The sequence below is a fragment of the Bos taurus genome, chromosome 18 (assembly GCF_002263795.3).
Source record: "Bos taurus isolate L1 Dominette 01449 registration number 42190680 breed Hereford chromosome 18, ARS-UCD2.0, whole genome shotgun sequence".
NCBI lineage: Eukaryota > Metazoa > Chordata > Mammalia > Artiodactyla > Bovidae > Bos > Bos taurus.
Genome location: NC_037345.1, coordinates 34452936 through 34479186, shown reverse-complemented (window position 1 = coordinate 34479186; position 26251 = coordinate 34452936). Strand labels below are relative to the sequence as shown.

At 44.3% G+C, this 26251-nt stretch overlaps 1 protein-coding gene across 1 annotated transcript; it reads left to right on the top strand.

Moving 5' to 3' along the window:
• The first annotated feature begins 1250 nt into the window (after positions 1–1250).
• DYNC1LI2 (dynein cytoplasmic 1 light intermediate chain 2) lies at positions 1251–22214 on the top strand. The gene is made up of 13 exons (NM_001206152.1): positions 1251–1357; positions 1506–1579; positions 3529–3645; positions 7316–7546; positions 12889–13058; positions 13990–14083; positions 15080–15215; positions 17349–17460; positions 17962–18021; positions 18880–18921; positions 19327–19444; positions 20211–20327; positions 21630–22214. Exons 1-13 carry the CDS (start codon positions 1251–1253, stop codon positions 21728–21730), a joined length of 1479 nt encoding a protein of 492 aa, NP_001193081.1. The 3' UTR covers positions 21731–22214.
• Positions 22215–26251: the final 4037 nt, after the last annotated feature.

The window sequence follows — 26251 nt, the reverse complement described above, 5'->3', positions numbered from 1 at the left end:
ATTTACAACACTTTCTCTGCTTTTCCTAGACTTCCAGAGGTACAATTCTCAGTAAGTTTTCACTCTTGTTTGAACCTTACATTAAGGCTGGCAGAGGATATGCCGATTTGTTGGATCCTTTAATTTTTGGCAGAGCCAGGATCAAAGTCCTACTCATCTGAAACCCACATACTCCTTGCTTTTCTGCTATATCCTACTTCCTTGTGATATTTAGAAATGCCTTGTAAAATGCCTCTGCTTCCACAGAGCCCTCAGGTAGCCGTCACACCTAAAGTGAAACTGGACAGGTGAAATGTATTTTTTCTTTCATTTTCTTCCCATTACCCTCTTCCTTCCCCTTTCCTCCCCTGCCCCTTCTCCTTTCACATCTATCCCTTTTTCTTTCTTTTCCTGAAGAAAGGAAATTAAAGCCTACTATTTTTGGTGTCAAACGCTGGCTCCCAGAAAAAAAAAAAAAAAGCCCTGTAATTAACGTAAAAAGTGTATTATTCACTGCCGTAAAAATCACTGCCTTGTGGTCTTAATAGGGTCAAGGAAGGACGAGGTGAAAAGCATGATATTTGTATTTGGGGAGTCTCGTTTAAGGCCGATCTTTCAACTCGTGGCTCGATTAGGATTAGGCAAAGTCCATGGTATATATAATAGGTTAAAACTGATGAGTAAGACTCAAGTACCAGGATGCTATCACAAGATAGCTGGAAAGCATTGAGTCCTTGGTCAGGGTTCTCAAGATTTCTGAGCTTCAGGTTCCTCACCCTTAGAGAGTTAGACGAGATTTAGTGAGATAACTTGGCACACGATAAGCACTCGATAAACGGCGCTATCCTGTATTGTTCTCATTCCAAAGCCTAAGCTTTTCGCTTCAGCGCCTCCGTCCGGTGCCTCGGCCCCCGGACAGCGCAGCCGGAGCGGCCACTGGACGGGACCTGGAACAGGGGTGCTGTTGCGCTCTTCGGCCGGCAGAGGCCGCCAGCGCGAACTCCGCCCGGGCGGCTCCCGCTAGCACCGCCGCCTCCCGAAGCAGGGCTGCCCAGGCGGCTGCCTGACCACCGCCCACCTCCTACCACTGCGGTGGCCTCACGACCCTGCAGGAGCCCGCGGACTTCGCAAGCCCGGCGGAGCTCGGCGAGCGGCGCGGACCGTGCGGGGCGGGCGGTGCGGCGGGCGGCGGGCGCGGGAGGCCCGGCGGGGTCCTCGCGGGTCCTCGGCGGGCCCGGGGGAGGGCCCTCTTTGTGGCTGCAGTTGGCAAGATGGCGCCGGTGGGGGTGGAGAAGAAGCTGCTGCTGGGCCCCAACGGGCCCGCGGTGGCGGCCGCCGGCGACCTGACCAGTGAAGAGGAGGAGGGCCAGAGTCTGTGGTGAGACTGCGGGGCGGCCGGACTAGGGCAGCCGGTCCGGGGAGGGTGCGACCGGGCGGGGCGGACCGTCGGACGGACTGACGGGCAGTCGCGGACCGGTCAGTTTCAGGCTGGTCCCGGGGCCGACAGCTCTGCCGTTTTCCCACAGGTCCTCGATCCTGAGCGAGGTGTCCACCCGCGCCAGATCCAAGCTACCGTCTGGCAAGAACATTCTGGTCTTCGGTGAGCACCGCCGGCGGGGCGTTGTCCGGGGAGCTGGGGTGGGCTAGGCGGGGCGCCCTCTCCCTGGTCCCTGCCTTCCTCTCCTCTGCCGCCTGCCTGCTCGGGAGGGTCTGTAGACCCTGGCTGGATAGCCCTATGTGGCCGAGTCACCACGGCCGAGGTCGGGACGCTGCCCCTTTTCGAGAGCCCAGGGATGCTGGCAAGTGCTCTCGGCACATTCCTTAGTCGCTTGGCCGCAATATTAGCTTTGCTTTAAATGACCCTGACTTCCTGCGCTCCTAGCCTCGAAGTTCACCAAACTGGGCATAAAGAGGGGAGGGACTGGATGAGGAGGTTAGCGGAGGAGGAGGGAGGAATGCGGTGAACTGGGGGTCGTCGGATTGGGAGGAGATGCCACAGGAGCCATTTCTCGATCTTGATGAAGCAGTGTAAGGTGAGAGGAACGCCGCAAAGGGCAGCAGGCTTCGGAGTCCCCACCAGGGACTTTTCCTGCATTGTTTCAGGCTTCACTGCTGGGTTACCTGGCTTAGGTCCCTCAGCATCTCTGTCTAGTGAGAGGCTTTGGCTGGGTTCATTCATACAGCCAATACCCATTTGTTGAGTGAGTCCTGTACTGCCCAGGTTGGATCTGGGGACTGTACAGACATCCCGCAGACACTACCCAAGAATCAGTCTAGTGAGATGGGGATAGATGTCCTGGGCATAGGCAGATGATTCTGGAGCATCAGCCATGGCTTGCTGCTGTTTGGAGTTAGGTGTTTTGAAGGCTAAGTGTCAACATGCAGGGCCGCAGAGGGTTAGTATTCTCAGGAACACAGAGGTGACGAGGATGGAGGAGGGTGGAAGCTAGCACAGCCTCCTTGTGGAAGGTGACTGATGAGGTAAGGTGGAGGTACACTGTGGAAGGCTGAAGAGTCGCTGCTTTTTCCTGAAGCCGCTTGATTCTTGGGGGCTTTTTATTTCACCTCTACAGTCTGATTCTCATGGGAATCACTTGGAGGGTGGTTTTCCCACTATTTTTGAGGGGAATGGATGGTGTTTAGTTGATGACCACTGTAGCAGGTAACGGAAAATGCTTAGGGGTCTTCACAGATTGGGGGATCCAGGGCACCAGATCTCTGTTTAGAAAGGGGACTCTGGCAGAGAGTGGCAGGTGGCCTGAAGTCAGGCTGAGTGCTCACCACGTCCAGATGGGATGTGGAGGGCCTGAGTGAGAGTGGCATTGGGGGTGGAGAGGAGAACTTGGATCTGTGGATTGCCTTTCGGTTTTCCTGGTCCATAATTCTGTATTATTAAATCCAAGGAGTGCCAGCAGTGTTTCTTGGTGGTGGCTCCTTCTGATGTTTAAGGTTTCTTTTGAGGCTGGGGGAGGGGAATTGTTTGCTGGTGGAGGGGGACGAGGGGAGGCTTGGTGGTTACTAAGGCTGCGCTTTAAGAGTTTTGCTTAGGTCTGTGATTATTTTCATTGGTTTCCTAGCCTTCAGGGTGCTTACGAAAGAAACGCACGAAAACTGAAAGTGGAAAGCAGCCCATCACTCATGGTTATGAGGCAGGGTTAGAGTTTTTTTCATTAAGGTTGATTATATTTTGAAGATTTGCTTTTCTTGGGGCAGAAGTTTATTTTGTGAGACACTAGCCCGACCTTTTACTTTCACTTTTCCATATGCGTGTCTTATAAATTGTAGATAGGGTCTGTGGACCTGCCTTCTTCCTTTCCTTGGGAGGTAAGGATGGCTGCAGTAGATTGTCATTTGAGATCTTGGAAATTACCACCTTTCTCACTCTTCCCCACCCTGACTACTCTTGCAGCAGGGCCTGCTTTGTTTATGAATGCAGATGAGACCTCTGTAGCAAGCTCCGTATGAAAGTGCCTTGTGTGACTGTGCAGACTCCCCATCCTTGCCTAGAGTAAACAGTACACTTTGTCTTCTTACGTGCGTCACTTGTAGGTGAAGATGGTTCTGGTAAAACAACCCTCATGACTAAACTTCAAGGAGCTGAGCATGGCAAAAAAGGAAGAGGCCTAGAGTATCTCTACCTCAGCGTCCACGATGAGGACCGAGATGGTGAGTGAAGCATTGATACCCATGCAGGTATCTGAGTCCTTGGTTACCATTCCTGCAAAATGGCCATGCATTCTCAATTTTCTGTTTAGTTCTAAGAGAATTAGTCACAGGGGACTAGATGAAGTGTGTGTCTTTGTAGGACTTTACCTTCTTCTCTTTGTATAGAGTATGGCAGCAAAGTGGGGAATGGGCCTGTTAGCTGGGTGGCCCCACTTAAAAGGAGATACTGAGGGTAAAGTTTCAGATGCACATAAACATAAGAAACTAAGAAATTTTTAAGTGCCTTGCACTTTTCTTTGAGAGAAATGCTTGGCTGGCTGATCTGGGCACCATTGTTACTCTGGCTGGTTCTAGTGGAAAATCTGAAATTGGTGTAGTTCAAAATGTAACAGCTTAACAGATATTCACAAGAGAATTTTGGAGTTTTTTTGGTGACAGTGTAGAAATGCTGATTTCCTGGGGGATATTTGTTTAGTGTTTTCTGTTTGTTTTCCCCAAGTGGAGAGAATAGAGACTCAGAGGCAATAATGTTCTCTTTTAATTCACATTTGTAGAATGTGGATAGTAATTGTTTTCTACCTTCTGGGTATTTGAGATGATTAAAAGTGCATGGTAAGCTTTCTTATAAGGATTAGATATCATTTAAAAGTTTTTTTCTTATGAGTCCAGTTGGAATAATGGTTTTTGGTTACCATTAGTTAGTATTGCCTCCTTTCTAAACTTTCAGGTTTTATGTTAGATCTTGAATGACTCTAAAATAAATAGTTATTAGTGCCTAGGTCTTTAAATTTGTAGGAAAGTTATCTGTGTAGCCTAAGGATGAAATATCTTCATTAAATTACTTTATTTAAAATTGCCTTTACCCATTTAAACAGTAAGAATCACCATGTAACAGTGATTTTACAGGAGGACAAATTCCGTCACCTCTAGTTCCTCATTCTTTATTGCTGAAATGAAGAAGCTGATCACAGGTGGTTCCTTCTACCTTAATTCTTCGAGCTCCAAGAATTATTTAAATAAAGGGGGAAATATCTTTAATCTTAACGTTATGGTCATCTTAGCACTCCAGGGATTTTTTTCCTGCTCCTCCTTCCTTGGCTTACTTTTCCTTGCTGAACATTCCCTGTGTTCAGTGTGAAAGAGAGGTAGAAGGCGCTGAGGACTCTCCTTGTCTGAGGCGAGCAGAGGCTTTCCAGTGCCCGTCTAGGCCCACTGGAGTTTGTGTAGGTAATAGGGTTGGGACTCGGGTCCCTGAGCTAGACTAGGGGGCCTTACATGTCCGAGTCTTTTGCTTCCTGTCTTTGATGATTATTGTGGAAATAACTTGGGCACTGTAGCCGGGCAGGACTGGTTTAGAATCCCACTCCTGTAGTCACTAGTTGTAACTGACTTCACTCTGTTCCTCGGTTTCCTCATTAGTAATATTGGGCAATGAAACTAGTGTGTAAGTTGACAAAATGAGAGGTGGCGTGTGTTAAGTGTCGCTGAGTGCTTGAAACACAGTGGTAGGTCTAGTACTCATTTTTTTTCCCCAAAAAAACTTTAAACTTTTAATTTTGAATTGGGATATAACTGATTAAGTGTTGTGGTAGTTTCAGGGGAACAGCAAAGGGATCTAGTAACTTTTTGAAAGTATATGAAACATCATGTACATACTCCGTACATTTCTACAGATGCTTATTTCAAAGGGCATAAACATATCTCATCCCAGCCTCAAAGTAACCATGTTCACTTGCCTTTGAGTTGAAGTACATGTTAAGTTTTATTTCAGATTCCTTAGGTTGCCTTAAAAGCTTCTTGACCTCTGCATTTATGGGATTTTTTTAGGCCTCCTACTTGGAGGTTCCTCTTTGATGAAAGAGTTGTCCTTACCTGTGGTTAATTATACATTTTTCAGCCTCCCTTTTTTTAATTGTGTGTTATGACTGGGTTATAAATATACATTTTGCAGGCAATCACCTAGGTAGAGAATATAGGATCTGGTTTGTCCTTCATTTGTGGTAGAACTTGACATGTCAAAGGACCTCTGCCTTCAGGATTTGGGGTATCCATTTAACACCACTTGTGGTGTGTGTGATCTCCATGCACAGGGGTTGGGTTATATGTAGTGGGCAGTGGGAAGAAAGGAGCTATGTCTTGTGAGGGGCAGGCATTAAAATCTGCAGACTTCAGGTACAATGCAGTATTTTTGAAGGCATTCAGAGAATCCAAATCAAAACCGCTATCTGAAATGTGTTAAGAGTTTTGAAAGCATAGTTGGATGTAGATATCTTTATTGTAAACTGTTGAAATAAAGTCATGAATATAAAATTTTTTACAGCCTGTAAATTAATTGATTATACCAGAAAAAGGTAGCTAACTGAAGATAGGTTGTTGTTTTTTTTTTTTAAAAAAAGCAAGAGACTTCATTGGGAAGGGGCACCCAGGCGGAGCACAGGAGGGTAAGGGAACCCAGGAGAAATGCTCTGCCACTTCTCGGATTTCATGGCTTGAATTCTCGGATTTTATGGTGATAGGATTCGTTTCTGGGTTGTCTCTGGCCAGTCACTCTGACTCAGGGTCCTTCCTGGTAGCACACGCATTGCTCAGCCAAAATGGTTTCCAACAAGGAGGATTCTGGAAGGTCAGTAGGACACCTAGAATCTCCTTTTGACCTTTACCCAATTTGAAGACAGGTTTTTTAAAGTGTAAGTTGGAATTTATTAGGGAAGAAGTTAATAAAATTATATTTTTGATAGTAGGATGGCTCCCTTGACGTGCTTATATTTAAAAATTTTTTTTCTTGAAAAAGATATTTAAAAATTTTTATGTATGTTATTCGGAGAATTCTACGGTTTGATTACGTAGGTATAATTTTAGAATCATGTGCTTCATTAACTGTCAGCACTTGCACATTTGTGCATATGCGTTTTTAACTTTACTGGGGAAAACCAAACTACCTAAAACACAGACGAGTTTGATGAGCCCCAGTGTATCTATCCCCTGCCTTCAGGTTACCAATTCTTGGTTAGTGTTATGTCAGCTATACTTTACACCCTCTTTTTACTCCAAGTTGGATTATTTTCAAGCAAATTTCAGACGTTATTTCTTTTTATCTGTGACTACTTCCATATGTATGTCTAAAAGATGAGGATTTTTGAAAATGTAATTATATTATACCAGAAATAAGTGTAATTCCTTAATATCATCAGGCATCCCATAATCCATATCTTAGTTATGTAAGTAATGAGTTTATCTCAGCATTTAAATACAAAGGTCCTGTTTCTGTGGCACCCTTTGTGGTATGTGAGCTCACTGTTGAGTGTGACTGACAGAATAAGAGCTTGTTTAACCACAGGCTCTTGGCCACAGCTTGCCGCCTCACAGATTGCTGATATCTTAGAATGGATTATTTAGACTATGGCACAGATGTCCAGGGAACTTTTGTAGCTTTTATTCATGTTTTCTGATTCTTACTGAAAGCTAAAATGTCCTTTGTTAAAGAAGTTTTATAGTTTGGACAGTTCACAGGGCACCTTGATGAAGAGTTGTTGTATTTTCTGGTCAGGATTTTTTTGTGTTCTGTGTGGAATTCTGTGGCTGTCATCTTCAAATTTATTCCTGCTGTGACTCTCCTTTTCAGCTGTGCTGATGGTCATCATCAGTAACTTCACTTCGCTTCTTTTCTTAGATCACACACGCTGCAATGTGTGGATTCTGGATGGAGATCTATACCACAAAGGCCTGCTGAAATTTGCAGTTTCTGCTGAATCCTTGCCGGAGACCCTGGTCATCTTTGTTGCAGATATGTCTAGGCCTTGGACTGTGATGGAATCACTACAGAAATGGGCTAGTGTTTTACGTGAGCACATTGATAAAATGAAAATTCCACCAGAAGAAATGAGGGAGCTGGAACGGAAGTGTAAGTAATGTAGGGTTTTCCTAATTGGAAAATTCCCTGGTCTCTTTGGATGATTCCAACCACCTTCCTTTTCACAGGATCAAGAGGCTGCAAAGCTCTCCTTATAGAGTTTTTGTTTTGTTTGCACCGTTTATTTCAGAGTTGCTTTTGTCGATTCAGTAGTCAGAAAGTCTTCAAAGCAGGAATTCCCTTGCTGTCCAGTGGCTGGGACTCCGTGCTTCCCCTGCAGGGGATACTGGTTCCATCCCTGGTCTGGGCAGGAAGATCCCACAAGCCGCGTGGTATGGCCAAAAAAGTCTTCACAGCAGTCTTTGTCTCCGCTGTCACAGTTGAAGAAAATACATGAATCAGTATTCCTTATTGTCATTGGTTTTCTTTTATAATAAGTGTTCTTGCCTCATCCCCTAAAATGTGATTGGTTCTATAAGTCTTTTTCCTCTTCTGTTTACCCCTTGTCTGCTGAGTTCACATCTGTGGGTGTGGAGATTTATTGTGATTTCTGTAGCAAGTCCATTGCCCTGGATATCATTGAGGTCCTTTCATTTGCAGATTTAAAGGAAGCCTCGCAAAAGATAAATCTTTCGGCTCTTAACTTAGTTCATTTTGCCATCCAGCAAATACGATTTTAGTAAGAAATAGGAAGTTCTTTTTTGTGTGTCATTAAAATGAAAGGATATTTTAAGACTCAGGACATCCAAGGCCTTTTGAGAACAAACTTCAAAGGAAGTTCGTTTTTGTTTTGTTTTTCCTTTTTGTGATTCAGAAGCTTGTTTTTCGTTTTCTTTGCTTCTGTGCAGTTACATCAGCTTCTGTCCACTTGCCAGGGAAATGGGAGGGGCAGGGGCTGGAGCTGTGGCAGCGGCAGCAGTGCTGTCTTGGCCAGGGCAGTCTTGGCTCCGCCTGGCTTATTTCCACAGGATGACATCATTCCCTTCAGTGAATTAATGAGGGCTGCTGGGGCATGGCACACGGGACCTTCATACTTACTGGCAGAGACACATCGGGAATCTCAATGTGCTTTTCAAATCAGATTTCTTGCTGGGTGTCTTCCTGTCATAACTTCTGCTTGCCCCTGGCTCAGATTACCTAACACGAATTTAACGGGTGATTCTTTAGTTTGTCGTGTGCATATGTTTCCTGGGACACCCGCCTGTGTGCTGCAGTGATTGTTATGCAGCTCAGCGCATCTGTCCTCAAACACTGACTTTTTTAGATAAAGCCGATCTTTCCCCTAAAATAGAGACCCTGAAGGCAACTTCTGAGAAGAGTTCTGAGGCTGAGGAGCTGTTTTCCTTTCGCTGCACATTTACCATCGTACCCAGATTAATGACACAGGAGATTTCAGTTTCTGAACCTGTTTTCTTAGAGTTATAAACCTTGTAAAGGTTTGTTAAAACAGAAAAAAAAAAAAAAAAAGGAAGACATTGGGCCAAGGATATTTTTGCTTCCCAGAGAAGGCAAGTGTCTGTCTGGGGCCACGTCTGTTCTAGGTGTTGGGGATACATACAGCAGACAGGATGCCCAATCCTGGAGCTTGTGTTCCCATGACACACTGAATTTATTTTGTGGTCTTAGTCATTGATGTCTGTGTCACTTAGGATCAGATTGAGCTGCATGTGACACAAGCCCCAAAATAACAGTGGCCTAAGCAAGACTGGGTTTTATTACTTGCTCCTGCAAGTGAAATCCAGAGGTGGTTAGTTAGTTCAGGCCTGGAAAGCAGCTCGAGGAAGACAGGTCAAGGACCCAGGCTCCTTTTTGCTTACTGCTTGGTCATCTCTAGGGTGTGGTTCACTTCCTCTTGGCACCTAGAGCTCCAGCCTTCACATCTGTGTTGCAGGCACCTGGATGGAGGAAAAGCAAAGGACTGAAGGGCGTGTGCCCATGGTCTTCCTAAGAAGACATTTCCTTAGGAGATGTAGTCAATGTGGCCGTGTGTTCTAAGTATCACGGTTCTGTTTGGTTGTAAGGAAGAAGAGGAGGGGACACTGGAGGGTAGCTAGAGATTCTGGAACCGCATCCATGCCTCATGACTCTGGTTAACCTTCTGAGGGCCTCTCTTGTTTTCACTGCCCTTCCTATGAGATGCTTGGAATGGTATTCACGCCTTTGTGTTACCCGTTGAAGGATTGCCTTTGTTAGTGCTGGTTTTAGGTTACATTTTAGTAAAGCGGTTGCCCATCTTCTCCTTGAAGGACTCCCACTTTCCAGCTTAATTGCACTCTAGGTATTGTATTGAGTAAGAAAAGGCTGTCACCCATCCTGCTTTCAGTCTCCAGTCAGCTGAGTTTGGAACGATGCTCCCTGGCCAGCCGCTCTTTTCCGGATTAGGGTCCCCAGTGGTCCTGAATCCATGGCAGCTGTTTGGCAGCAGGATTGATGGGGGAGGATAGAGCAGTCCCTGAAGCTGCCAGAAGGTGGTGCTTGTGTGTAGGTTGGTCTTCTCTTTCCAGCTTTGTGTTGGTGGCTTCCCTTGCTTATCAGGTAGAGGAAAACAGTTAGGTACTGTCTCTTAAGTCTTCTCAGAACTGTGGAACCAACAGGTGATCAGTGAGGCAGGAGGGAAAAGAACAGAAGGAGGTGGCAGCAGTAGGGTAGAGCGCTGCTCCTTCCTGTACCAACTCCATCTGACGCCCCAGGTGGGCGCATGGCTCCTGCTGTGAAATCCCAGCCACCCCACCTGCTGGAGAGAAACTGTTAATACTATAGTATGTGTGCACTTGGGCTTCCCTGGTGGCTCAGTGGTAAAGAATCCGCATGCCAATGCAGGAGACGCAGGTTCGATCCCTGGGTCAGGAAGATCCCCTGGAGGAGGAAATGGCAAGCCACTACAGTATTCTTGCCTGGAGAATGTCATGGACAGAGGAGCCTGGCGGGCTGCAGTCCATGGTGTCACACGGAGTCAGCACCACCTAGTGACTAAACAACAACAAATTTGTGTGCCCTAAGTGAAATATACACATTATTATTCAGATTACACAGTCCTCACTTTATTTTTATCATTCCTTTTCATCACCTCTGTTAGGAATATCTGCTCTGCCTTCCAGCTTATTTTTTTAAAATGCTGGATTATTAAAAACGTGTGCATTTCCTGTTGTTTTTGGATAGCAGTACTTAAGCCAGTCCTTCAGAGAATAAGGAGTCTAGCCCAGGGTTTCCCACCCATGTTCATGTCATGGCATGTGTAGAACACAACACAGTTTATGCAGCATGCTGGGAGTGGAGGTTCAAGGAGCAGACTGCTGGAGCTTCCCCCCCCACCCCCACCTCCGCCTGCCTTCCCGCAGTCACCTGGCTCACCTGTAACCAGTTCCAGGCTCTGCCATGCTCATTGTCTCACGGCCTGTTTGACTGCTGCATGTGACCTTGGGGAGTTACAGATACTACCCAGTTAAGCCATTGTATTTTTCATTGACTTGAAGATCTATTAAAATGCTTTTAAAGAGAAAATGTAGGAAGACTAAAAAGAGAACATATTCTCAGTTACATTTATATATAATTCTAGAAAACGCAAACTAATCTGTATTGAAAGAAAGTGGATCAGTGATTGCATGGAGTTAGGGATGGTGTTGAGGAGAGGTGGAGAGAACAGATTACCAAAAGGTATAAGGAAACTTCTGGGGGTGATAGATACGTGCACAATCTTGATCGTGGTACTGACTCAGGGGTGTATTCATAATGTCAGAAATACCAAATTTAGGGAGTTATGTGGTGGCCTGGTAGTTAGGATCTCAGGCTCTCACTGCTGTGGCCCAGATTCAGTCCCTGGTCAGGGAACTGAGTTTCCGCAAGACACGAGTCAGGTCTTCCCCCACAAAAACCAAATTTACATTTTAAACGTGCAGTTTGTTGTGTGTCGGTCTTGGCTGCATAAAGCTAAAATAAAGCAGATTTCTAAAAAATAAGTGGGAACTTTTGATGCCTTCAAGATCCTTCAGCAGTTATCAAAAAACCCTTCTCTGTTTTTGTCCAAAATGCAATGCAGTGAAGATCTCTTCAGTCATTTGTTTATATTGGCAATGACTTTGTATGAATGAGTTTAATTAAAGAGAAATTGTAGAGGTGAAACATTACATCTCCACTTTTGGGGTTAATCAGTGGTTTTCAATTTATGTGAAAGACAGTGTGTTCCCAGATAATTGCAGAAGCTTGGATAATGATAACCTAAATTCTTTGTAAATTAGAACTCATCGTTTGAAAATATTTGAAACCTGTTCTGTGAGTGAAGAAGAGAACACGCGCCTCTCTCCAGGTTTGCGTTCGTCTAGTCCTCTGTGTTTTCTCAGTGAGCATGTTGAGGATGCGAGCAGAGGTCCCTTTAGGTCCTTTACTCGTGTTATTTGTAGAAGAGTAGAGCTGCCCATTCCTCTGGCTGGAAGTAGCTTTAATCACCATGTCTTATTCTCTGGCCTCACATGTGACTTTGAAGCACCAAGAAAAAGGGGCAGGTCTGTGGGCTTTGCCTGAACCAAGACCATAGACCACTCTCAGCTTGAAGGCCCTCCTGTGGGATTGCATCCTTGGCCAAAATAGTGACTGTGTGTGCCAGGGAGTGAATGTGGTAACGCTGACCCCTACTTGTGTGAGGTAGGGACAGGTCCATGACACACATACCTCAGGATCTCTTACAGGTGAAAGTCCACAAGAGTGAGGACGATGAGGAGGTGCAGGTGGTGCTGGGCAAGTGCAGCCTCACTCTTTACCACGGACACACCTCCTCTGTGTGGAAACAGCGTATTTTTGTGTAGATCAGGTGGTTTTAACTATTTCTAATGAGAAAGCTGGGAAGTTTTATAAGTTATAACCTATTTCTAGTGGTTGCCTCTGTTGAATTAACACAGTTCAACTACCCTAATATTTTGAAAGTGTAAAACATATAAGAAAATCGTTGGGAATTCCCTGGTGGTCCCACAGCTGGGACTCAGCACTTTCACTACTGTGACCCGGGTTCAATCCCTGATTGGGGAGCTAAGATCCTGCAAGCCTCCCTGTGTGGACCAAAAAAAAAAGTGTTTGCTTTTTGTTTTCATAGTAGGAACTGTTGAAGCCTTAGGAGATTTTTAAAAACCTGTTTAATTGTTAAGAGCTGGATACAGTTGAAGATGACCAGGGCACTATCTTTGCCGCTCTGAGGTTACACTGCTCAGACTGACAGAATTGAGAGTTTTGCATCAGTACCCCTATGTCCTAATACTGCAATTAAGTCAGATGCAGTTAGGAAGTTTGTCACAACTCTGAATGTTTTGTGCTTATTACTCCCTCTTTCAGTTTTCTAAAGCTGGCTTGTGCATTTTTTATTGTGTGAATGCATGTGTAATTTTCTTTTCCTTCTTTACCTGTAGTTGTGAAAGATTTTCAAGACTATGTCGAGCCTGAGGAAGGTTGTCAAGGTTCCCCACAAAGAAGAGGGCCTCTGACCTCAGGTCCTGATGAAGAAAATGTTGCCCTGCCTCTCGGTGACAATGTGCTGACTCATAACCTCGGGATCCCGGTGCTGGTGGTGTGCACAAAGGTGGGAGCCGTAAGGTTGGCTGGGTTTGGTCAGTGAACACTCACCATCTGTAAGAAACTTGGAGAAGCTCTCATTAGGTGTCTTCCTAAGGGGATGTTGGACTAATTCAGGATTCATTAAGGTACACTGAATATATCAGTATAGAAAATATTGTCATTTTACCTTGCTGCTAGAAATGTGACATTTACTTATAGCTTGAGTTAATCTCATGGAGCACTGTCAACTTTATTGAGGGATGCAGACTCAGATCTGAAAGTAGTTTTCTTAAGGCTGTGTAAACCAGTTCATTTAGCTCAAACTAGTGGTGAAAAAGGAACACAGAAGAGCAGAATTCTTTTGGCTTTTGGTCTCTAAAGTCTATTGGACTTGTTTTCAGAAAGGAACATAGCAACCCTGGAAAAAGAAGAAAGTGGATTCAGGGTTTGTAAAATAATGAGGTAGGAATAGAAATTAAGGGTAGTCATAGAGACATAAAGTTGTGTCTCTTAGAAATGAAAAGGAAATAGCTGTAAAAACACTTCGGGTTCAGAAGTTCTGTGATCTTAGTCAGAGCTGGTAGGCTGCCCAAGTATAGCATGAGCTGTTCACAGCATACTCTGTGAGGATGCAGCCCTGTGGAGTGTGCGGCGCACAGTCATGTCCAGGGGGCCTGTTTCCTGATGTGCCCTTGTTTGATTCCTAGAGCAACTGTGAGATGATCAGGGCTATTTTATCCCACTTTACACATGTGGAAGCTGAGGCCCAGGATGAAGGGGAAAATCTCCAGTTGCTTTTCACTCTTGTCTGTTTAGTCAATTAACGCGTGGACTCTGGGCTGTAGCTTCCTTCTTTGAAGCTATGATGGTTTTATTTCTGAAGCAGCCAGTGGTCCCAGCCTCAGCAGGCAGAGAGGCAGAAGGGTGACTCCCTTCTCTTTCTGTCTTCCCTGCAGTGTGATGCGGTGAGCGTCCTGGAGAAGGAGCACGATTACAGGGACGAGCACTTTGACTTCATCCAGTCACACCTACGGAGATTCTGCCTTCAGTGTATCCTTGGGGCGCTGAGATGGGGCCCAGGGCACAGGCTTCCCTCTGTGTGTTGATCCGGGCTTGCTCCGGATGGGGCATCTTCAAAGAGGTGAAGTGCTTCCTGAACCCAAAACAGTCTCATGCCAGGATGAAACTGTATACATGTTTTTACTTTTTAAAATTTTACAGTGTTGGTATTTGAGACTTATTAATTTCTGCTTGTTTTTTATTGCTTTCTATTTTTAATGGTGCACATATGATAGGCTTTCATATTTTTTTTTTTAGGCTTTCATATTAAGAAAGCTGATACATGATAATTTTATTACAAATTATCTTTACTGTATCTTGGAAATCTTTCTAAACTTCACTTTTTTTTGTTTTTAGAAAAGGTTAATTACCCAAATGACAGTGTTGTAGATGCTTCAGGGTTTCCTCTATTATGTTTTGTCCTGTCAATGAGAGAGATGCTTTGTCAACAGTCTTTTGAGTCTTCTGTGAAAATCTAGTAGCCCCACGTCCTGGGCTGGGGAGGGTAAAGGTGGGTTCCACTGCTTCCTTCGGGCTCTTCAGCTTGTCCAGCTCAGTGGTGAGGGCCAGTAACATGGTGGTGCCCGTCTCTTTTATGCTTAATGGCACACTTGATCACATGTGGGCATCTGTCTGGGAAAGAACCTGTGTGCCTTGACGGGGCTGAGGGTTTTCCCAGGCTATAGCCTTAGAACCAGTAACTTGACTGCTTGGGACACAGACTAAATCGGTCAGAAGATGACAGTTTACATGTTTAAAAAAAAAAAAAGGCCTACGTGGCCCGCTATCATCGACATGCTCTATGCTTTTGACTTGCTTCCTCTGCTACTATTCCCTTTTTCGTTGTTAAAATTTTAACACTTTCTCTTAATCGTGTATTGATCAAAAATGAGCAACCTGTGACTAATACTTTGAGGGTTGTGCTTGTATGTGTTCGTTTTTGTCTCCTCCTGCAGTGAATTGGTTTTCCTTAAGCAGATTGATCAGATGGAGCGGCTTTGATATACACATCAGTTAAAGAAGAGAAAAACCTCGACTTGTTGTATAAGTACATTGTTCATAAAACATACGGTTTCCACTTTACCACTCCTGCCTTAGTTGTGGAAAAGGAAGCAGTTTTTATGTGAGTTCTTTACAGGTGATGCCTGTGTGCGTGTGTGTGTGTGTGTGTGTGTAGCAGAGTTTTATTACAGTGAAAAAGGGACAGAGGAAGCTTCTGACATAGACATCAGAAGAAGGCAGAGGGTGATGCTTTTGAACGCTTCTCTTTATGGTGCATTTGCTCTTTACATTTTATCCTTCCAAGTGAGGTGCTTCTGTTTCTCTCATACAGCCAGCTTGCTTGGCAAAGTTCTTGGAGTTGGACCTCCTAGGGCGTAGATACACCCAACTTTACCTCTCCGCTGCTTTCCAGATTACTTGCCATTCTGCCTCCTGTCTGAAGGAAGTGGGTGGAGTGAGGTCAGGTGTGCTGCCTCTTTTCATTAAAAGCAAGTTGTCAAAACATTTTTGCCACTTACTGTCGACTCTGGCAAAATACTGGCTGAGAAAAGGAGTGGCAGCATAGGGAATTGGCGCTTCGGGGATCCTGGACATTTTCTGTTGCAATGTCTGGTGTAATGGCATCTGTTGGCAGGATGACTGCCTGTGCCCTCCCTGGCGTCTCATCAGCTTGGGCTTAGGCTATACTGAATGTCTGTTGTGTTTCTGACATTTCACACTTGGGAGCCACTGGGGCCGACCGTCCTGGGCAGAGACTTGGAACCTGTGTCATTCCCTCACTGGAGAATGAGAAGTATGGTGGATGCATAAATAAATGTTGAAGGTGTGGTTTCTGAGAGGCCTTGTGCGTTTTTAGGCTTAGATGTCCTCTTGACTTAAAAAAGAATGGCAGTTCATCCAGCAAACACTGAGCACCTCCTAGGTGACCACGTTCTTTGCTGAGGACACAGAAATGAACGAGATGTGGTCCCTGTGTGTGGCCTGTAAGAGACACAGCTGAGGGGGTAGGTCGCTGGTGAGGTAGTAGAGGCAGTGCCACAGGGAGAGCAGAGGAGAGATGCTGGCGGGGGAGTGGAGTGTGCAGGCCAGAAGGAATGGAAGGGTGGGAGGGACGGTGTGGGAAAAGACTGAAGGTGAGGAAGCCCAGAGCTCTCGGGGGACTGAACAGGCTGTCTCCTTGACATTTAGGGAGAGCTTCATTTGGGAGATTCCCAGACAGCAGACTCAGAGATGTGGACTGATTTCAGAGAACCGTTGTCCAGAGCAGTCAGGCCAGCACCAAAACCACAAGCTCTCAGTGAGTGGTTTGCTTTTGGAGTCAGTCAGTACCCAAGTCACTTCAGATCTCAGGAGGAGGAGACATAGGGAGACTGGTCGTGTTCAGGGCTGGTCTGGAGTGGAGAAGCAGCTCAGAGCTTCTGAGGGTGACATGGGTCGTGGCAGTGTCTTTGGCACCTTAGGTCCTGTTGGTTGTTGCCCAACAGGAGCTGGTGAAGTCAGCAAAGCCATTCATGGGGAGCGCCCTGACTAAGCACCTCCTTGGTTATAGAGCTAGAGTTGGATGGAGAATGGGAAGCCTAGACAAAAGTATGTCGTGTAGGGCATTTTACAGTTGCTCCTTGCCTTAGGCTTCAGCTTAACTTAATGGAGCCTGGGTGCCATCCTGCCCTGCGATGTCCATCTGGGCAGCACCCATTTAGGATCCTCAAAAACTCCTGTGTTCCTCTGGTTTGGGGCCTGGGGTAGTGCAGGTCCTACCGCTCTCCGTTGCTCCAGGGTACATATTCACACATCAGTAAAATTAGCCAAGCCATAAGAGGACCATTGTCAGAAAGAAGAGGTTTCAGACTACTCATGGGTGGGTCTCCGTGCCAGATTCCAAGAGATACAGTCTCACCCTGGGCTCCGTGTTGCTCTGTATTCTCCCCTCTGTCAGAATAGGGCCCCATGGTGTCCTTGTCCTTCTGGGTGAAGCTGTGGAAAAGCTCTGAACACTTGCTGTGGGTCAGTCAGCATGTACAGTCAGAGAGATCTTTTGCTGGCTCCTCAGGCCTTGGCCCTGTGACCTCAGTATGGAACTGGACCTGCAGTGAATATTGGCTTGTCTGCCAGAGACTACCAGCCAGCCCAGCAACTGCGTATCAGAACTTGGGGGAAAAGGGTGTCAGCCGGAGGTCCTCTAACCCGGAGTGTGCGGAGTGTTCTCTAATGCATCTAAGGAGAAGCAAGTTGGTTTCTGTCTCTTTGCCTTTAGACCCGCAGGCTGGGACAATGAAAAGAAAATAGCTATTTTACATGAAAATTTCACAACTGTTAAGCCAGAAGATGCATATGAAGACTTTATTGTGAAACCTCCTGTGAGAAAGGTACCCTAATCAATCATTTTTTAAGAGTTGTAGGTGGTTTTTTTTGTTTTTGTTTTTTTTTAATGTATAAAGATAGACATCTTACACATTGAACCACTTAGGGGGTAAAAAATAGATAATAATCCAAGGGCCTTTAAAAAGTCTTTAAATGAAATCTGGTGTTATGTAAGTGGTTCTGGGTGGTGCGGCATGAGGGACGGAGTGCCTCCGTTGCCTCTGGGTTACTCTTCGTAGATGCCCTTTGCTCCTGAGATCACCTGCAGACCCTGAGCTGGGAGGTATTGTTTAGAACCTGCCAGACTTAAAATATCATTTGCCCATATGCCAGGGCTGGCCTTGAAACAGGGTCTTTGCTAGGCTAGAAAAACCTACCTCTGCAAAGACTCCCGAAACCCACGTTGAGACATGAACCCAAGAGTCTCCTTTCGGCGTGAATTTTGACAAGTAGTTGGGGTGTTCTTGGCCTGTGACTGCAAATGAGTGTGTTGCTTCACTTCACAGCTGGTCCATGACAAAGAGTTGGCAGCGGAGGATGAGCAGGTGTTTCTAATGAAGCAACAGGTAAGAAGACCAGTGAGGCTGGAGCAGAGGCTTTTTGTGAGTGGAAGGCCAGCTCCCTGGGGCAAGATTAGGGGATACCACAAAGAGCTTGCGGCGACAAAGGGGTTGTTACCAGTTCTTGTCATTCCCTCTCGTTTGTCAGATTAGTACAAAGTACCTGCCTTGCAGATTCTCCTGCAGCGATAGGCTTACAACCTTATTAAGTGCCTGTTCCTTTCTGGGGTTTTTTTTGGCCATGCTGAGTGGCATGCGGGATCTTAGCTCTCTCACCAGGATTTGAACCTATGCATCCTGCATTGGGAGCTCAGAGTCTTAACCACTGGACCACCAGGGAAGTCCTTAAGTACCTGTTCTGTCTGTAAATGTACATTTTCTAACATAGCGTTTTCCATGTTGACAGTTTACCAAATGCCCTGACCTCACTTCCAATATGTCACCTAGCCCCCCCACAGCCCTGTGCATGAAGGAGGTGAGCCAGTACACACACTTTGTAGGTGAGGGGAGTAAAGCCAAGCTGGTGGTTCAGATTGCAGACCCTGCCCCACCTCTCCGTTTCACTGAGACAGTTGTTAGACCCCATGGTGCAGACAGGTCAGCAGAGGGAGTTGATAGTTCCTCTGCCAGCTTTTCCTCCCTTCTGTGCTCTCTTTACTTCTTTAGCTTAAAAACTGGTTCCTGGAAGTATTTTTTTCCCACCATCGATCAAATTGCTCAATTAAAATGTTTGCATTTATAGTGTAGACCCTATGATTTGGCTGTTGTTAATGGTGCCCTCTAGTGGAGTACTCAGAAGTGTTTCTCCAGACCCGTGCACTCTGCAGGCATGTGTTAATGGCCGGTGTGTCCCTCTCTTTGCAGTCACTCCTTGCCAAGCAGCCAGCCACGCCCACCAGAGCCTCCGTAAGTACCTTAAATTAAGCTGAGGGTCAAGGGCCAGCGTCATGGGTGGCCAAGCTTTATACCATTATTTGTGAGAGCTTTTATTTGTGTGGGCTTTTATGTTTTCAGAGGGAATGTTGTCCCCCTTAAAGCCCAGGGCCAGAAACATGGTAGAAAATCAGAAAATGTCTGATGAAGGAATACAGAGTTCTGGGCATTAGAGTGAACAGGCTTTGTTATCTTGATATTTCTTCTCTCAGGAGAAACTGGGATCTAAAAAGAAACTGAGCTGAGTACAAACTCTCATTCCTGCCACCTATCTCCCTAGACTATGAAAAATACCCCACAGAGGCATGTCTTTGTTTTGGGAATATGTATTTTCTGTTATTTTGACGCCTGTGTGACTCGACTTGGTTTTGGACTTAGGAATCCCCTGCAAGAGGACCCTCTGGCTCTCCGAGAACCCAGGGCCGGGGAGGGCCAGCCAGCGTGCCCAGTGCCTCCCCAGGCACGTCAGTAAAGAAGCCGGACCCGAATATCAAAAGTATGTACCCTGTCTCCGTGGAGGGTCCTTGGCCTCTTTCCTGCTTTAGGGGCTGAGTCGGTGGGTTTGGTAGGTGGAATCTTAAGGCAGCTGAGCTGTTTTCTTCCCCACAAGGGCTGTTTTCCACTTCTGTCTTAGAGAGAGGGAGTTCATGGGTTGGCAGAGACCAAGGCCTGTTCCTTCGCTGGAATTGGTGCCCTCACGCCTGGCTTTGTAAAGGCCTTGGTTAGGCCTCTCTGTATTCAGGGAAGAATACAGCATAAGTCATTTTAAAATGTATATTTTGAATCCTTGGTTTTGTTTCTTAATAGGTATATATTTTTACCAATTATGAATTGTCACTTCCTTTGTCAAGCTCGATGCCTTACTGGCCCTCATCCCAGTGACTTAATAATACCCCAAGATACTGGCTTTAGTAAAATGCTCAAATTGTATTTAGTTCTTGCATGTTTGATGCCTGTATTCTGAATGAGAGTTTTTCACAGCACCTTTGGAATGTCATGGGCTTATAAAACTTCTGCCTCATGGACAGGGAGATGATTTGGAGTACAGGTTCAGGTGAGAAATATAAACAAGTTTCACTTAATTAATTATGCTAACATGTAATCAGCCTTAGCAGTAGCAGTATATAAGGCATCACAGTGAAGGAATGTGCTCAGTATCAAAGATCATAACCACAAGTGGATAATTCTAAGCTGAAAAATAGTTTGTTGTTTAATTGAGTCATCCAGTTTGTGTGATGCTTTTTTCCTTAATGTTTCCTTAGATAATGCAGCAAGTGAAGGGGTGTTGGCCAGCTTCTTCAATAGTCTATTGAGTAAAAAAACAGGCTCTCCTGGAAGTCCTGGTGCTGGTGGGGTGCAGAGCACATCCAAGAAGTCAGGTACTGGGAGATTTATGACCCTTGGGATGGAGGGGTGCTGGAAGTTGAGGTGGTAGACAGGAGTGTCTGCTTCCACTGACCTGCAGACCCTTGATGTTCTGGACAGGTGTTTGGTTTATACTGAGCGGTATACTTTACAACAGAATTACCATATTACCATGCAAATTTCTTGGCACATTTGAGGTGGGATTTATGTATATTTGGTTCTCAGGAACCGAGTCCTGGGTGGATTGAGGTAGATCCTAAACGTATGGCCCAGGTGTAGAAGCTCTGTCCATTGAAAGCATGGTCTAGAGTGTACTGTTGACATTTTATTTACTTTTTAATTTTTATGTTGCTTTATAAGGATTTTGTTCACTCTGCTGCCCCCATCTTGTCATCAGCTGCCTGTGAACTCTGCAGGCATTTCTCCTCCATGAAGCTCCCTGTCTTGTCACACATACACATCTCTGTGACCGCCCACTCATCTTCTTCCACATGGGCAGGTGGGGCAAGTCTATGACTTGGAGGTCTCTGAAACAAAGGAACCAGCTTCCTCAAAAATGATGCATTTTCTCAGGAAGCTTGAGGCCATTTCAGAAGGGTTTTACTTTTCCATTGGCTATAAGGAATATTAATTAATACAGTGTTTTCCTTAATTGGTATTTTCTGATCAAAGCCCTCGGGAAATCACTGTATCCTCAAGTCAGCCTGGGCCTTCAGGGGCTCTTGTGTTCTTGGAGACTCAGGAGGCTGGTCTGGTGGCCCAGGCTATAAGCTGGTATTCCCTGGGAGGAAAGAGGGGTCACTTTTAGGCCCCAGTTAGTGTTCAATACTGTGTGCACCAACTTCGTGCAAGGTTGAAATTGTCAGCCTTAGTCTAATATTCTTACTGAAATATGGTGATTCCAGGACTCCATATGAGTCCGTTGTATTAGAAACAAAACATAGACATCTGTCTGAGGCACAGAGAGTAGTTTGCTGCATGCCAGAAACTCAAATACCACCTCTCGGAAAATGGTGATGAGACTGCATAGGGCTCAGAGGGTTTTCAGAAAGGCCTTTGTGTTTGGCACAAAGGCATCCCCAGGCAGGGGGCAGTAATGTAGTCCGGGAGCCCAGAACTGTGGCATTTGGAATAAAGAAGGGCTGAAATACGGTCTGTCTCCTTATAGTCAATACAGTGAAAAAAAGACTTTTCTTGTTCTTACTGGGATTATCACCAAAAATGATTATAGAAATCTGTATTATTTTAAATGTTCCTTAAAAAAAGTTTTTTTTTCTGGTCTCTCATCACTGCTGTTTTGTTTTTTTTTTTTTAAGGACAAAAGACTGTGTTGACAAATGTTCAGGAAGAACTGGATAGAATGACTCGAAAGCCAGACTCCATGGTAACAAACTCTTCAACAGAAAATGAAGCCTGATCCTCCTTAAAAAGTGCATATGTAAAATGACCAAATAACTATGTATATTGATCTTCTCTAAGACCAGGATTTTTCTGATATGGCACATGCTATCAGTTTTTTGGGGCAGGGGAGATGAACTTAAAAAAAAAAAAACTTCAGTGGCTGTCCGAGTGTGAAATGCACCTTTAGGAAGGTTGTGTGTCAGACCCCTCTGTGATGGATAACCCTTGGACTCTCAGGCGTGTGGCTCTCTTGTGGGCAGCAAGTGCAGCTGGGCCTCTTGTGGAAGGGAAGATAGATGGAGAGAAAGAGGGCCCACTTTCTTTTAGGGTGGAGCCAGTGAGACCGGGAAGTCATTGATCAGATGGTGGCTAGTCCAACCAGTTGCATGTTAACAGATTCACTTCTTCATGGGAAGCACATTAAGTAGCAGAAAGTCCAGGGAAGAGAAAGACTGGAAGGAAGAATGAGAAAAGTGTTGGGGAAGCTGAACGTTGCAGGAGGCGGAGGAGGAGATGAGCAATGTTAGTAAATACTGTGTGTTCAGTAGAAGTCAAATCATTTTTAAAACTTAAAAATCAGAAGTGTTTCCAAACTAAACACTAAGCAAAATAAGAATTGGACTTGTTCTGAATGCATCTTTACCTTGTGGAAGATGTGTTAAGTGTGGGGATGCCTGAGTCAGGTGGAGCTGATGTGGGGGTGGGAAAGATGGCAGCTGCCCAGGGCTCACGTGCATGGCCCAGGCCGTGTCCTCGTGGGAGGTGTTGGGCTCCACACATGTGTATCGTGGGGCAGTCAGTCACTGTGGGGTGTGTTTAAAGTCAGCAGTTACCACATTAGTTTACCTTGAATTGTGTTTTCTGAATAGCTTCTGCTTTGTCATTTTTTATTTCTTTTTTTTTTTTTTTTTACTACCACAGGCTGGCCTATTAGTAGAGAATGGGTGACCAACGTCTCATTTTACCATAATGCAGTGTGCTACAGAAAGTATGAAGGAGGTTTTAATGTAATTGCACTCTGATTAATTGGCTCACACTGTCCCTGCCTTAAGGTCATTGGAAACCTTCATGGAGTTCCAGTGATGCAAAAGGGTTTTGTCCTAGCTCCCTGGTCTGATCAATGCTATCAGATAAACAGATTAGTATGAATGTTTTGTATTGAGGATGGAAATGATGCATTTCTCTTGTTTTATGTCTTTCATAAACTAGCATTTTTTTTCTTATGGAAATAAGTGTTTCAGGTGTTTCCATTTAGGGCAGATACATGCACATTGTCGTGTCATACCATCATCCTGGAAGTGACTTCTGTGGATTTAAAACAGCACTTTTAATTTTATACATGACACAAAACGTTGAAATGCAAACACTACCATTAATTTAATGTATAGAACCTTTGTTGTCAAACCAAGGGAAAAACCACAGTTCACTTCTGTGGAGTTTACTTTTTTTATATGAATGTTTGTTGTACTGTTTCTGAGCATAACTTCCCTAATATCATTACTTTTACATACCAGATTTGACTGACCACTAACTGTACTGGGTGTAACTTAATATCCTGTGTTATATAACAAGACTCTAAGACTGTCTTGAATTGCTTTTTTGTAAAGGTCTGAACACTGTTAAGGAGAAAGCTGAGTATTTACTTACCTTTCTGACAAACAAAAATACGTTTCTCGTGCCAGTTTTATTGTTGAAAATACACTCCCCCCCCCTTTTTTATTTTTTATTTTTTAATGTATTGTGGCTTCCAGTTACCAGATTGTCCAGGTGATGACAGTAAACTGACTTGGAATGATAGTTGTGGTATAATGACCAATAGATGCCAAACAGCTTGCGGCCACACGAATGATGGGGTCACTTTATCCCTCTCTAGCATCTGGCAGGGGCGGGCTGGGGGCACAAAATAAGTGACCTCAGAAATAAAACAAAATTCTTTGAAAGGCCACATATCCAGGAGGGAGACAGTGTGATTTTAAATTTTAACGCAAGACTTTACTTTTATCACTTAAACTGATAAGCACTTTTTGTGTCAGTATAAAATGTACTAGAACCGAAGAAATGCCAAGACATCTGTCTTGTGAAGGAGGATTTCTTGGCAATCACTTTTAGTTTCTCGGGACAAGTGGCTACTCCTAGGATCAGAAGAAGCTGATGTATAGTGTCATGTGCTCAGTGGTTGCCAAAGTCTACCAACTTTGGGGAGCTGCAGGGTTCTTTTTAGTGGGGGTGGGAGGAGGGGGCATATTTTTTGTTATTTTGGGGGTTTTCAAGCATTGGAACCAAAGGCCAAACAATAAACAGCCTTTACTTTTTAAAGTAAAATTCATTTTATTTGCAGAATACACTTGTATGGTAGACTGTTAAAGATAATTTTATGACTATTTATATACATTGTAGTGGCTACATCTGCTGTTTGTCTTCAAAACGGAAAAATCAAAGAAACAAGCCCAACCTTAAAGATATGGCCATGATAAAGGCCATGAATTGGTCTTTGCTAAAAATGCAACGGGTATGCTGCTAGAATTATTTAATTTTGTTTGCACTTTTTTTTTTTTTGGATTGGCATTTTTAAACCAGTATTTAAACTGAAGATGTGTTTTATTAGTTAATTGAAAGTGACTGCTCTGTACATCATGACCTTAACAATGTTGATGCTGTAAGTGAAAGTTCACTGTTGTCTCTATACTAAGTTTATTGGTGTTTTTAACTTAAAAATTAGGACTGCAGATATATTCCCCCACCAGCCTTAGTCCAGGGGTGTGACTCTATCTGGATGCAGTATGCAGTCATGTGGAACCTTGCTTTCTAGTGCTGAAAAGAAGATGTCTCTAATTACTGGCTTCAATAAACACGAATCCAGACTGCTTACAATTTTTGGTGACTTTCTTTACGATAAATCATCCCGCTGGAGATACATTGAGTTGTCCGCTAGTCATATAGGGGGTGTCTACCATGTAGCTAAAAATGTATACCTCTGTCACTTGAAAATATCAGAAATTCTATTAAAGAACATTTTAAAGCCATATTCTGAGGTATGTGGAATTCCAGGCTGTGGGTAAAGGGCACGGGTTGTGAGTTGTCCAGCATAGTTTCTTGCCTCATAGGTAAATTTTTGATTGTCAGAATTGAGCTAAGAAATTTTTGCTTAACTTATTTAGAAACCTTGAGGATTCATAGAGGAATTTCAGAGCCATAATGTTTCTCACTTACTGAAATGGGCAACAGTAAAGTATGTTTAAGAAAATTGGATACTTTGGGGATCAAAGTGTCACGGTGGAGGGAACTCCTCCTCTGAGGCACAGATGGGGTTAAAAATAAAAAAAAATAAAAAAAAGAAAAGAAAATTGGATACTTTATATTAGAGATGAATTGTGTTTCTAATTATTACACTTTTAAGCATGTTGAATTTTCTGTTCTTTTTAAGCTGATTGTTTACAGAAATTTTCTCCCCAAGTTTTTATTTTGAAAAAAATTTTCAACAGAGAAGTTGAAAGAGGAATATATTAAATACCTGTGTTCTTTTACATAGATTCACCAGTAATTGACTTTTGCCATATTTTTTTCTCTTTTCCTCTCCCTCTCTCCCTCCTTCCTTATATCTGTCTCACTTTTTTCCCCCGAGCCATTTAAAATCAGTTTTAAACACCAGGGTATTTCACCCCTATATGTATTAGCTGAGTCCAGGCCAGTTGTCTTGTGAGAATATCCCACAGTCTGGATTTGCCTTAGTGTCTCCTCGTGATTTCATTTAGGGTAAACAGTTTTTGTGAGAACGCTACCTGAGTGAAGCTGTCTGTACCCTGGTGTGGCACAGCGGGTTACTGCTGTGTTGGTGACACTTTGATGAAGGTGTGTCCTCCACGTCTGTCAAACTGGGGTGATGCCCTTGAAGATCTTGGCTCTCAGCCGCCTTTTACACATCATTTGTAGCATCCACTGATGATCGTTTCCTAAATCAGTTACCACACTAGAAGTTCTTAAATGGTAATTTTCTTATCCCATCATCCCCTGCCTGTATCAGCTGGCATTCATCTATAAAAAAGTTTTTGTCCCTCTACCCTTCTTGTTTTCACTATGAATTTACAGTTTTGTTTTTTTAATTCGAATTGTTGTAATCTAATAGCTCGTTCTTTTTGATGCTCAGATTGTTCCAGATTTGATGAGTGGGAGCTTCTTCAACCAGCTGTGTCCTTTTTTCCCTTTTATTGAGATACAATTCATCATTTTAGAATATTCAGGGATTTTTAGTATGTATATTCATTATATTGTGCACCTATTGCCATCATCAAACTCCAGAACATATACAGTACCCCAGAAAGGAACTCCACACCTGTTAGTCCCATTTCCTTCTCCGCATTCCTAGCAACCGCAGTTCTGACTGCGGATTGGCCTGTCCTGTATAGTCTACATAGGCGGGCTCATCCAACATGTGGCCTTTGTGTATCTGGTTTCTTTCATTCTAGCATGTTTTCTAAGGTCATCCATGTTGTAACATTGTATCGTTCCTTTTTATGACTGAATGATGTGCCGTTGCGTG